The sequence below is a fragment of the Molossus molossus genome, unplaced genomic scaffold (assembly GCF_014108415.1).
Source record: "Molossus molossus isolate mMolMol1 unplaced genomic scaffold, mMolMol1.p scaffold_m16_p_4, whole genome shotgun sequence".
Lineage (NCBI taxonomy): Eukaryota > Metazoa > Chordata > Mammalia > Chiroptera > Molossidae > Molossus > Molossus molossus.
This window is the reverse complement of record NW_023425377.1, coordinates 47,997,238-48,009,322: the sequence shown is the minus strand read 5'-3', so window position 1 is coordinate 48,009,322 and position 12,085 is coordinate 47,997,238. Positions and strand designations below refer to the sequence as shown.

At 50.5% G+C, this 12,085-nt stretch overlaps 1 protein-coding gene across 6 annotated transcripts in view; it reads left to right on the top strand.

The window, feature by feature from the left end:
* FAM193B (family with sequence similarity 193 member B) overlaps positions 1-12,085 on the top strand; it is a 34,487-nt gene that overhangs the window by 20,607 nt on the left and 1,795 nt on the right. For 5 of the 6 annotated variants that reach the window (XM_036282105.1, XM_036282107.1, XM_036282109.1 and 2 more), the window contains 5 exons: positions 1,575-1,776; positions 2,672-2,911; positions 9,531-10,551; positions 10,685-10,760; positions 11,543-11,640. In XM_036282105.1, coding sequence (XP_036137998.1) covers positions 1,575-1,776; positions 2,672-2,911; positions 9,531-10,551; positions 10,685-10,760; positions 11,543-11,639 — 1,636 coding nt within the window. In that variant the 3' untranslated portion in view covers position 11,640. The remainder of the gene's footprint in view (positions 1-1,574; positions 1,777-2,671; positions 2,912-9,530; positions 10,552-10,684; positions 10,761-11,542; positions 11,641-12,085) is intronic. The other variant, XM_036282106.1, reaches the window with a different exon arrangement.

The following is a 12,085-nucleotide window of genomic DNA, read 5'->3' as shown; positions in this document are numbered from 1 at the left end:
ATGGAAAAAATATCCTTGTGTGAGGATTAAGAGAAAAAAAGATGTCTTTGCCTAAAGCTTTTTTTGTCTTTTGGATTTTTCTCTTTGGAATAGATCCCTAAGAATGGAAAAAATTTCTCAGTTTAAAGGATGTCAGGATATCCTTCTTGTTTGTTTGCTTGTTTTAAGAAGGGTTTTTATTTTTATTTTTTTATTCTTCACCCGAGGATATTTTTCTACTTATGATCAGATAGAGTGGGAGGGAGAGAGAGACAAAGAGAAACATTGATGTGATAGAGCCACATTGACTGGTTGCCTCCTGCATGACCCCACCAGGGCCGGGGACTCAACCGAGGTACATGCTCTTGACCATAATCAAACCTGCGACTCATTAGTCCACAGGCCAAAGCTCTGACCGCTGAGCCAAACCTGCCAGAGCTAAGAAAGGTTTTTAATACACCAGAAAATTACTTTCCAAAAAGCTCTTCACATTACCATAGCACCAATGTTAGGGTGCTGATCTCTCCATATTCTCATGGGCACTGGGCATTGTAATTTTGCTAATCTAACTGATGAAAAGTGGTCAGTTTGGATTAAGTTTCTCTAAGCACCACTGATAATGGTTTCTGCTCCTCCTTTTCCACTCACGGCACTGCTCTGCTCTGCTCTGCTCTGGAGTCAAGCCTCCTGGCCCCTCGCCTCACCCTTCCACCTGGCTCCCACTGCTGATGCCAATCTATTTTACAAGATGCCCTGTGCTTCCTAAAATTCAGAGTCAGCAGTGCAGTGGGAAAGCATGAACTTTGCGCACAGACACAGGCTGAGTCCTGGCCACTCCTTGAGCAAAGCAGTGAAACACTCAGCCTTGTCTCCTCCACTGCAAGGTGGGGATAGCAACACCTCTTTTGCAGGCCTTGGGTGATGGTTAGAAATGATATGTTGAATACAGTACCTACCACAAACAGTAGGTCTTAGAGTCTATGGCCCACAAGGCACATTTGCTTTCCTAACCTCAAGGCCCATGATTAAGGCAGCTTTGCTTACTGTTTCAGACTCGAACATAGGACCTTAGAGAAAGTGAAAGGAGACTGACCCTATTAACCTCCTTTGGATGCTCCAGGGGAGCCATCAGCCCACTAATCTGTTCAGATACCTACTTACTGAGCACCTACTGTGTGCAAGGTTGTTATGCTATACCCTGGGATCCAAAAATAGAAGTGGCATTGTCCCAGCCCTTGGAGAGTGCACAGTTGATTTGAGACAAATAGGCAAACAGATCATCATGGTCAAGTATGATAAACGGTAGGATGGAGAAAAATACATGCAGTGCCGTCAGAGACTGGGAGGATCACGTGGTGGGATAGGGCAAGCGAGGCATGAGGGACCTTTCCAGAACAGGGCCATTGAGCTGGGCCCTGAGGGACAGTGAAGGTGTTAGCCCTGTTCTTCTGAGAGGCACTGATGCAGCGTGACTGCCTTGACCTTCATGGGATGAAGCAGCTTAAGGGCAGTGGGGCTCCTTCTCCAGGTTCCTGTTGTGACCTGCTCCTGCCCTGCCCTCTCTCACCTTTGGGCCTGTCTTTCTCCCCCATCAGCAAAGATCCCGGGTGCAAGGGGCACAAGTTTACACACAGTGGCCTGGTCTGCCAACTGCCCCAGCCGTGCGAGGCAGATGAAGGGCTGGGCGAGGAAGAGGACAGCAGCTCAGAGCGTAGCTCTTGCACCTCGTCCTCCATTCACCAGAGAGATGGGAAGTTCTGTGACTGCTGCTACTGTGAGTTCTTCGGCCACAATGCGGTGAGTGAACCTGCCCATGCCAGAGAGGGCTGGGGGCCTGCCAAGGTGAGCCAGAGGAGCACCTGCTCTCCCCAGAGATCCCTTGCTCAAGGGGATAATAACTGTGCTGGGACCCTGTGAGTCCTCACACCTTCATCCTGCTCACTTGATCCTCATAGCAAACTGGTGAGGTAGGGATTTTTAAACATTTTGCTACCTTTGCTCTTTTTGTGGTTTCTCTTAAGATTGACTTTTTTTCTTAGGCAAAAGGAAAGGAAATGGCAGAGAGGAGAGCTGTAATTCTGATGAGTTTGTATACGTGTATAATCACAAAGAAGTGAACACTTGTGTATGATGAAGGCAGAATGGAAGCAAAGGCCCTCAGTCTTCCAAGTGTGAGAGCCAGCCAAGGGACAGGCCATGTGCACAGATGATGCCAGGAAGGAGGCACAGAGCAGAGTACATGCTATCTCTGGACAGGGGGAGGAAGCAGTTCAGAAGTTTCCTAAGGTGAAGAGGAAGGGGTCGCTGGCTAGGGGAGAGCAGTTGAGAATAGAGGAAATGAAAGTTATTATATTGCTAGTCGCCTTTGAGCTAGGGGTTATCTTCATTTTAGAGATGACAAAATTGAGGCTCATAAGACTCAGTGACCTGCCCAAGGTCATACATCTTCCAAGTGACAAAGCCTGGGCTCAAACCTGCTTTCCTGGCTCCCACGCCAGTGTGCTTCCAACGCTGTCACGTATCTCCCACTCCCTCCGCCCACCGCCTGTCTCAGGTGAAGCCATTTGGCCTCTGTGGCTCTGGTAGAAAGAACAGTTGTCTCGCTTCTCACCGCATGTTTGGTGCCAACGGGTGGGAGTCCTATGGGCTTCCCAGGCCCAGGGTGTAATGTCAGCACCTCCCCCTCCCCCAGCCACCCGCTGCCCCGACGAGTCGGAATTATACCGAGATCCGAGAGAAGCTCCGTTCAAGGCTGACCAGGCGGAAAGAGGAACTGCCCATGAAGGGGGGCACCGTGGGCGGGATCCCTGGGGAGCCCGCCGTGGACCACCGAGATGTGGATGAACTACTGGAATTCATCAACAGCACGGAGCCCAAAGTCCCCAACAGCGCCAGGGCCGCCAAGCGGGCCCGGCACAAGCTGAAAAAGAAGGTGGGTGTGGGGGGGAGCCCAGCTCTACCACCTCTTCTTCCCGAGGAATCCCTTGCCCCAACCCCCAAGACTTCTGGGGCATGAAAGACCTTGGCATGGCTCACTGCTATGGGAATGTCTGAATGAGTTTGGGAGTCATCATGGTCAGGGAGACAGGGGGCCAGTAACTGGAGGACAAATGAGTCCTGGCCTCAGAAGCAGCTTGATTCCTTCAAGCCCAGGACTTGCTTTAGTATTTTGTTCATTCAGCAAACACTCTGTAAATACTGGAAGACAAAGCATTTGTTAAGTTCTTACCCTGGAGAAGCTCGGTCCAGTGGAGAGACGGACACAAAACTGGGTGAGCACATTAGCATGTGACAAGTACTGGGATGAGGGAAGCCTCTCATAATGCCTGGGCTTACTAAAAATGGCCATACCAAGAGGCTGATTCAGGAGCTGAGTCACAGGGAGCGAGTACAAATTCATAAGGAGAGCCCACCTGGCAGCAGACATAGCACATCCACAGCAGCTTGGTGCAGCCAGGGCTCAAAAAAGGAGAGGCAGGACAGACAGTGGAGGTGAGGGAAAGGACTTGTCGGCCCTACTGAAGGGAGTCACTGGAGGGCTTTAATCAAAGAATTCACTTGGTCAGTTCTGCATTCCAAGATTATTGTGTGGCAGTATGGAAGGTAGCCTGGCAGGGTGATACTCCAGGCCAGAAAGCCAAGAGCCAGGGTAGAGATGATTGATGGTGGGACTGGAGCAGGAGAGGTGTATTTTTAGAGGAAGCAGAAGTGACAGGCTTAGGTGATATGATTACAGCACAGGGAGAGAAACGGGTTAGGGATATTTCCCAGTTGTTTGCTTAGGTGACAGGCAGAACAGCATGCCTTTCACTGAGCAAGGATGGAATTGGCAGAAGACAGGAATTCAGCTGGGACACGTTGCCTCAGAGGTTCTCATGAGACATCCAGGTGGAGATGGAGGTGTGGGGCTGGGAGTTACCAATGTGGAGATATAATTGAAGCCATGGGAATAACCCAGGCTGAGGCCAGTGAGTTCTCGGTCAGCCCTGATACCAGGCATGCCCCAGGGCCTGATGGCTGGTCCCCTGCCACCTCATTACCTCTTTGCCTGTCTGCCCCCAACTTCATCTGCACAATGCATACTTGGGAGCCCAGCAGCTGAGGAGATTGGGTTTGACAACCAGCTAGCCCCAGATCCTGGGTGGTCAAAACAGCCCTGGTGCTCTGAAAGCAGCAGTGGTTCTCTATCTTTTTCTAACCCAAAGGACAAACCAGGACCTTTGTCCTGTACCCTGAAGCAGTAAGCTAAGGGGTCCCACCACTGCCTTCAGAACATGGTCAGCACTTTCTGCCTCCCATCCAGCATTGCCTGTCCAAAAGTGTCCTATGGGCAGCAGCAAGTCTCTTTGACCTTTCTTGGCCTCTTAAGACAGTTAGGTCTCAGTGAGCACACTTCACAGTACCCAGGTCTCATGTGCTTTTCTTAAATCTTTGTGCTGAACATTCTCCTTCACCAGTAATGTTCTCTTCTCTTCCCTCCTTTTCCTCCTGACAACTTCCAAGCTCAGTTCAGATGTTTCCCCTTTTGCAGCCTTCCCAGGTAACTTCTCTCACTGTTCTCCTGCTACACCTCGCACATCTTTAGTTCACCGTTTATCATACACTACTCACTTGTTCAAAAATTTAGTGCACAGCTACTGTCTGCCCAATCCATTGTAGAGGCCAGGATACAGCAGAAGTACAGTTGCATTGTCATGTGATAGGTGATCATGGTCATTATCTGTCTATATATGAGTCTTCTCTCCAAGTTCCCCCACCCATCCCCTGGCCTTACAACCTGGCTGTTCACCGAAAACACAGCTTCCCCTGGTAGGAGTCAAATCATCCAATAGAGTGTTCATTCTGTCCTGCCTCGGGAGACGAATAAAGCCAAGTGTCTTTCTGCCTCTTTAAACCATTTCCAGAGCATGACTCTCTCCCCTGCTCTTTTGGAATTGACCCCTGGTTCTGTCATCTAATCTCCCAGCCGCTCCTCTTTATCCACTGAAGAGTGTTACCTGCCCCGTTCTCCTCTTCCCAGGCCAGGTGAGATCATTTACTCACTCTCTTAACAATACTCACAATTCCTTGCCCCATTGCCCTTCCATTAACACCCACTCAGAAAAACCACAGCCCTGGATTTGAACACAACCCATCTCCCCTTTTATACCTAAAGGAGAGCACTGAATCAGATCTGTCTGTGACATCAGGGCTGCATGGTCTCCTGTTTGCCTCAGCCCCTACATTGCCTAGCAAGCCTCTGGAGCTCCCTGGTCTTCTTGCTCCTCATCACTTCATTCATCACAACCCATTTGTCAGACCTCCATTCTTCTCTAACTTACAGGTTTTCCCCACCTCCTCCTTATTTTTTGGCAAATAACCTCATTTTCTGTTTCAATGGGGCCAGTGGACAGGCATTCTCTTAATGTTTTACTGGCCCACCTGCAAGATTTCTTCTGGTCATGGGGATGAGTTATCCCTTTTCCTAGCTAAGGCCCATGCAGTCATTTCTTACCTCTTCAGGCTACCATCAACTTCCTGTTCTGTGCCTACAGCCTCTCCTCTAGGCTCTTTCCCATCAGCATTCCACTGTGCCCAGTACTCTCTTTTGAAAGCAAACCTCTGTCTCACTCCCCTTATCTCTTTCCTCTTATCACAGCCAAGTCTCTTGAAAAATGTTCTCTGTATTCACTCACTCTCTTTAATTCTCCCATCTTCACTGCAAACTCTTTTCCACCCTCATCCCCCAGAGCTACCAGTGACTTTGTTGCCAAATCTAAATCATACTCCTGTTCTATCTTCTTTTTCCACTAAGCAACATCTCCCATTCTCTGCTTGTTGTCCTTTTCAAACCTTGTGTTCCCAGAGCACCCTGTGCTTTTTTTCCCTATAGCTCTTGTCACTGTCACTCAGAATTAAACAGCCTGTTTGCATCTCTGTCTCCCCCAGCACACTCAAGTCAACGAGCAGAGACTGTCTTTGTACTCTCCATTGGGGGGTACAGGAAAAGGACCGTGGGAATGCCATGTTCACCACATTTCCCAGCATCCTCTCTGCCCTCTTTTCTGTTTCCTTTGTGAGCTCCTCTTCCTCTATCTGACCCTCCCTTTTGAGGATACCTCCCTGGGAAAGAGAAGCCATCTAGATGGTGTTGCCTCCCGGTTCAGTCTAGCCACCTGCTTCCTCCCTGCACTTTACACTGATGTCCACTACTGCCACCAGGCACTTGTTCATGATGATCCACAGGTACTCAAATTCAACACATACAAAAGTAAGCTTATTGTCTTTCTCCAAGAGGCCTGCTTCTCAGTTGTCTGTCTAGTTGGAAGCACCGCCATCCACCCAGCTGCCTGAACCAGAACGTGGGTCCATCTTGGGAGAAATGCATCATGGTGATCCGGAGCAGTGGGCCTTGAAATTGGACCTCAGTTTGAAACCTGGCTCTGCCACCCTACTGTATGACCTTGGGCAAATCACTTAACCTCCAAGCCTCCGTTTCTTCATCCATAAAATGAGAAGAATAGTAAAACCTAACTCTGATGATTACAAGAATGAAATGGACTAATGCATGGAAAAGGTTCAGCAGAGTGAGCGTTTGGTCATTGTAGCTGCTATAGCAACATAGTGGTTGTCGGGGTTTTTCGACTCATCTCATTCTCTCCCCACCCATCATGGAGAGTCCTAGCCATGCTACCTCCCAAGTACCTCAAACCATCCACTTCTCTCCACCCACGGCCACTACTTACAAAGCCTTCAGTGGCTGAACGTTGCCCTCAGAATCAAACCCAGACTCGAGTGTGACCTCCAGGACTCTTCAGGATCTAGCCCCTGCTTAGCTTGCCAGTTTTATCTTAGTCTGTCTCTTCTGGCTTTCCTGCCCACTTCCACCCTGCCTACCCCCAGAAGAAATCTGGTCTCCAGCTATACCTCTGAGTGGTTTGCAGTCCCTAAAGATTTGTGCTTTTCCATTTCCCAGCCTTTCCACTTGCTCTTCTGTCTGGAAAGTGCTTGTCTCACTATTTCCCCTCACCCTTCATGTTCAGGGAGATACTACCACCCCTGGGAAGCACTCCCTGATGGCCCAATCTGGGTTCCCAGAGCACCCTGTGCTTTTTTCCCTATAGCTCTTGTCACTGTCACTCAGAATTAAACAGCCTGTTTGCAGGTCTGTCTCCCCCAGCACACTCAAGTCAATGAGCAGAGACTGTCTTCTGCACAGCTGAATTCTCAGAACCCGGTCTAGTGCCTCAGAGTCAGTGGTTGTGAAATGATTGTCAGGCAGGATTGAAAAACAAGAACTTCTGCAGATCACAGCTGTGTGTGATGTCTCGATTCTGCCACTTAATAGCCCTATAACCTTGGGCCATTTCCTTATTCTTTCCAAAGTCGAGTGTCCTCATCTGTAAATTGAGGATAATGATGCAACAAGGGTAGTTGTAAGGATTAAACGAGACACCTTTGAGAAGTACCAAGCTCATTGTGCCCAGCAGAAAATATTTTCCCTTTCTCACTACCAAATTGTATATGGTTCCATATCACTCCCTCTACACCAGTTTTCAGACATCTTTGTTTAGCAGCAGAACTAATTCTCTTAAGCAAATGAAAAGTAACTTCATTTTGTTTTGTTTTTTTCCTTTTTATTGAATTTATTGAGATTACACTGGTTAACAAAATTATACGGGTTTCAGGTGCTCAGTTCCACAACATATCATCTGTACACTGTGTTGTGTGTTCACCCCAAGTTAAATATCCTTCCATCACCATTTATTCCCCCTGTACCTTTCCCCACCTTTCCCTACCCCTCCTCCCCCCAGAACTCAGTTTCTAACAAAAGCAAAGGTGTTCTGGTACAGGGGAGGAGTGAAGAGAAGGGCCTTCCAGTCCTTTGTGCATCCTTTGGCCTCAGCGCTTTGCCCATGGCCTTGAACTCCACAGTGCATAGCTGGAAATGCTCCTCCAGACAACTGCTCCCTCATCTGAGCATCACAGTGTCAAGGTACACAGCCTTACTTATTCCCAGGGAAAGGGACACACACACCCTTAGGTGTCCTCATAGCAACCCTATGAAGTATAGGTAGGTCATTTTTTTCCTAAATTTACAAATGGGGATAGTAAGGCTTAAAGAAGATAAGTCATTTGTCCAAGGTCCCACGGTTATGGTCCTAGTCAGTTGTGGAGCCAGTCTTCAAAAAAGATGAGAGAGTAAATAAATGTATGCCTGTTGGGGCACAGAGTCACCCTCTTTAAGTTGACTCTGAGGTGGTGGCATGCCCTCTTTTCTCTCCCCACTTTTCTTTTTCTGTTTCTTCCCCTTTGATTCCAAATCAGCTGGAAATATGTGAAATTGTAGAAGTCATTCAGCCCCTGGCACAATACCAGCTCCTCTTCTTCCTGTAGGCCTTTGACATCTATCTTCTGTCTTCTTATAAAGGCCTCCTTGGTCTGCTGGTGCTTGGAGGTTGGGCAGAGGGGTGAGGTGACTCAGCCCACAGACTTTCTTTTTCACACTCCAGATCTGGCTCTGTCAACACTGATTGGCAGGGTCCGGCCTCCCTGAGCCTCCTGGGCATCACCTGGGCAAAGGGGCTGCTTTTACATCTTGCTGTAAGGGCCCCATGTGGCTGTCCATTGTATGCTCTGAGGCACACTTTAGGCGTGACCTTGATTACTTGAGGCCAACTGAGCGGTGTGTGGCCTTCCTATAAGAACTTGGCCCTCTTCAGGGGCACCTGTACACAGCATCAGGAGGCCACATATTCCTGACCACCCAAAGCAGTCTGATCCACCATGGCAGGCTCACAGCCCTGCATCTTCCTTCCTGAAAGACCCATAGGATGGCATGGCTTTTTCCCCCTGCAGCCTGCAGAATTAGTGGGAATGCCTTTATAGCAGCCATCTTCCTCACATGCTCCCCACTTTGGTCTTCACTCCAGAATTATTGTCACCATTTTGCACATGAGTCCACTGAGCTCAGCTAGTAGGTGGATTGTTCAAGCTCAGGCCTAGAAGGCAAGAACATGAACTATGTTCCTACCCCTTTGAGTCCAGTCTTAGGCCCTAACACAGACACTGCAGCTCTGGATGAACAAGCTGTAAAAACCTTGTCCCCTGGCCTTAGCTGGTTTTCTCAGTGGTTAGAGCATCGGCCTGCGGACCAATGAGTCATGGGTTCAATTCTGGTCAAGGGCACATACCTCAGTTGTGTTTTGCCCCCAGCCCTGGTTGGGTCATGCGGGAGGCAACCAGTCAATGTGGCTCTATTGCATTGTTTCTCTCTGTCTCTCTCTTTCTCTCCTTGCCACTCTATCTGATGATAAATGGAAAAATATCCTTGGGTGAGGAATAAAAAAAAAATCCTTGCCCTCTGGGTCTAACTGCCCTACCTCCAGGATAAGTACCTGTGTGATTGCACTTCATCTTGACTCCTGCAGGGTGGGCAAGCAAGCCAAGATTTCGAGGCCCTGCCTCTGTCCAGTTAGTGGCAGAGCTGGACCCCAGGCTGGTGTGTTAAGTGTCACATTCGTACCTGCTAGCTGCCAGGCTCCTGCTGAAACTGCCTCTTGTATTGGCAGGAAAAGGAGAAGGCTCAGTTGGCAGCAGAAGCTCTAAAGCAGGTGAATCGAGGTTTTTCTGGAAGCCAGGAGCTGAGACCTGCCAGGGAGAGGTATTTGGAGTGGCCTGACCGGGAGCTAGATCGGGTCAACAGCTTCCTGAGCAGCCGTCTGCAGGAGATCAGGAACACTGTCAAGGACTCCATTCGTGCCAGCTTCAGTGTGTGTGAGCTCAGCATGGACAGCAACGGCTTTTCTAAGGAAGGGGCTGCTGAGCCAGAGACCCCGAGTCTACCCCCCTCAAACCTCAATGGCTCCTCAGAGCACCGGCCTGACATCAACCTTGACCTGTCCCCTTTGACTTTGGGCTCCCCTCAGAACCACACGTTACAAGCTCCAAGCGAGTCAGCCCCACCATGGGCAGAAATGAGAGGCCCCCAACCACTGTGGACAGAGGTGAGGGGCCCCCCTCCTGGTATCATCCCTGAGAATGGGCTAGTGAGGAGACTCAACACTGTGCCCAACCTGTCCCGGGTGATCTGGGTCAAAACACCTAAGCCAGGCAACACCAGCTCTGAGGAGCCAAACCCAAAGGAAGTCCCTAGTTGCAAGCAGGAGCTGCCTGAGCCTGTAGCCTCAAGGGGTAAGCCGAGGAAAGGCAAGAGACAGGGTGGTCAGGGTAAGAAGAGTGAGGTGAGTCCAGACCCCCAGTCCTCAGCCAGCCCGGAGGCTCCCGGTGCTAAAGGCCAGACCTCCACCCCCAAGCAGCCAGGCAAGGCCTCGGAGCCTCCCAAAGTGGGCAATTGTGCTGAGGTTGGAGAGGGGAGCCAGGGGAGCTGGCCAGAACCAGGCTGGGCTGGCAGCCCAAAAGCTGACAAGAAGGGCAGCTCCTGGCGAAACTGGCCAGGTGAGGCCAAGGCACGGCCTCTGCAACCGGAGTCTGTGCAGCCCCCAGGCCCAGCAAGGCCACAGAGCTTGCCGCAGGGCAAGGGCCGCAGCCGCCGGAGCCGCAACAAGCAGGAGAAGTCGGCCTCCTCCTTGGGTGAGTGCACCAGAAACAGTGGCTGACCCCCACCCTGCCAGCCCATGGGGTGGAGGGTAGTCCTCATGTGTGGGCAGCGCTGACCCAGAGGCCTAGCTGTGGGCACTGAGCCCTCCTGACTGTGTCTTCCTAGACGATGTGTTCCTGCCCAAGGACATGGATGGGGTGGAGATGGATGAGACTGACCGGGAGGTGGAATACTTCAAGAGGTAGGTGTGAGGCCACCTGCTGTCCTGCCCACATCCAGGCTTTTTCCCACCAGTCTCTGTACCGAAATCAGGTAGCCACTTACTAGGATAGGGCATCTGGGAAGGTGCAAGGGACTGAGTGTGTCAGGGCCCAACAACCAGGGCTTTTTCTGGCTTCATTCACTTTGTTTATTCACTTGTATTTCTGCTGTGCCTGGGCTGAGCTCTGGGGCAGAGGTGAATCAAACAGTCTAGATGGAGAGAAAGCATAAACACACAATCTGGTGGCAAGTGCTGTTACAGAAGTAAGGGTGTAGGGTTAGGGGACTGGCTAGAAGAGGGACTGCAGACCAAGCTGGGGGTGGGGGTGGCCAGGACAGCCCTCCCAGAAGAAGGCTAAAACTTGACGAATAAGCATGAATGGGCCAGGCAAAACGAAAGGATATTTGTGACAGGTCAGTGCACGCACAGTTTTGAGGGTGAAAGAAACACATCCTTAGGGGAATAGAAGGCAGCCCAGTATAGCTAAAGTAAAATACAGGGTGAGGAGGGGGTCATATCCTAAGGCAGTGTCAACTCTCTTCATATATTGTCCCCTGGGCTTGTGGGTGTCCCATCCAGATAGCCACCCAGCCAGCACAGCTCCCATACCTGCTAGACCCTAACACCCAGGAGCTAGAGAGGTTGTGCAGAGCTGACCTGGCTGCTTTAGTGTAATCAGAACACACAGGTCTAGGATAGGGGTCCAGTAGGCAGGGGGAATCTGATTGTGCTCCTCCTGTGTCATCTCCCAAACCTGACAGATTCTGTTTGGATTCTGCAAAGCAAACACGTCAGAAAGTTGCTGTGAACTGGACCAACTTCAGCCTCAAGAAAACCACTCCCAGCACAGCTCAGTGAGGTATAGAAACCCCCAAGTGTTGTGTGTACCTCCTCCCGATGCTTTGCCAGCTTCTGTGCCCTCACTAGACCATTTCATGCTCTGAGGCACAGGGAGTTGGACTGGGGGCTTGGCATCCCTGGCCTCTGCACCTCCACAGTGACAGCCCAGCAAGCTATGCTCTCTGGAGGCATAGACCCCCTTCTCTTCTGCCGCCATTTATCCCTAGGCCTCTGTCCTTTTCATCGCTCCTCCCTGGGCCATGCCCTCCCGTGAGCTCTCCTGCCTATGCTCCTGAAGGGTTCCTTCCTGCACTACCATCCCCTGGGGTATCTCTACCAGGCCTCTACTTCCTATATGCTGCCTCCTAAAGTGCCCTGGCAACCATGGGCCCCAGAGGGCTGTCCCCATCCCTGACGTTATCAGCCTCGGGGTTGAATCACACTTGCTGTGCCTGGCTCTTCCA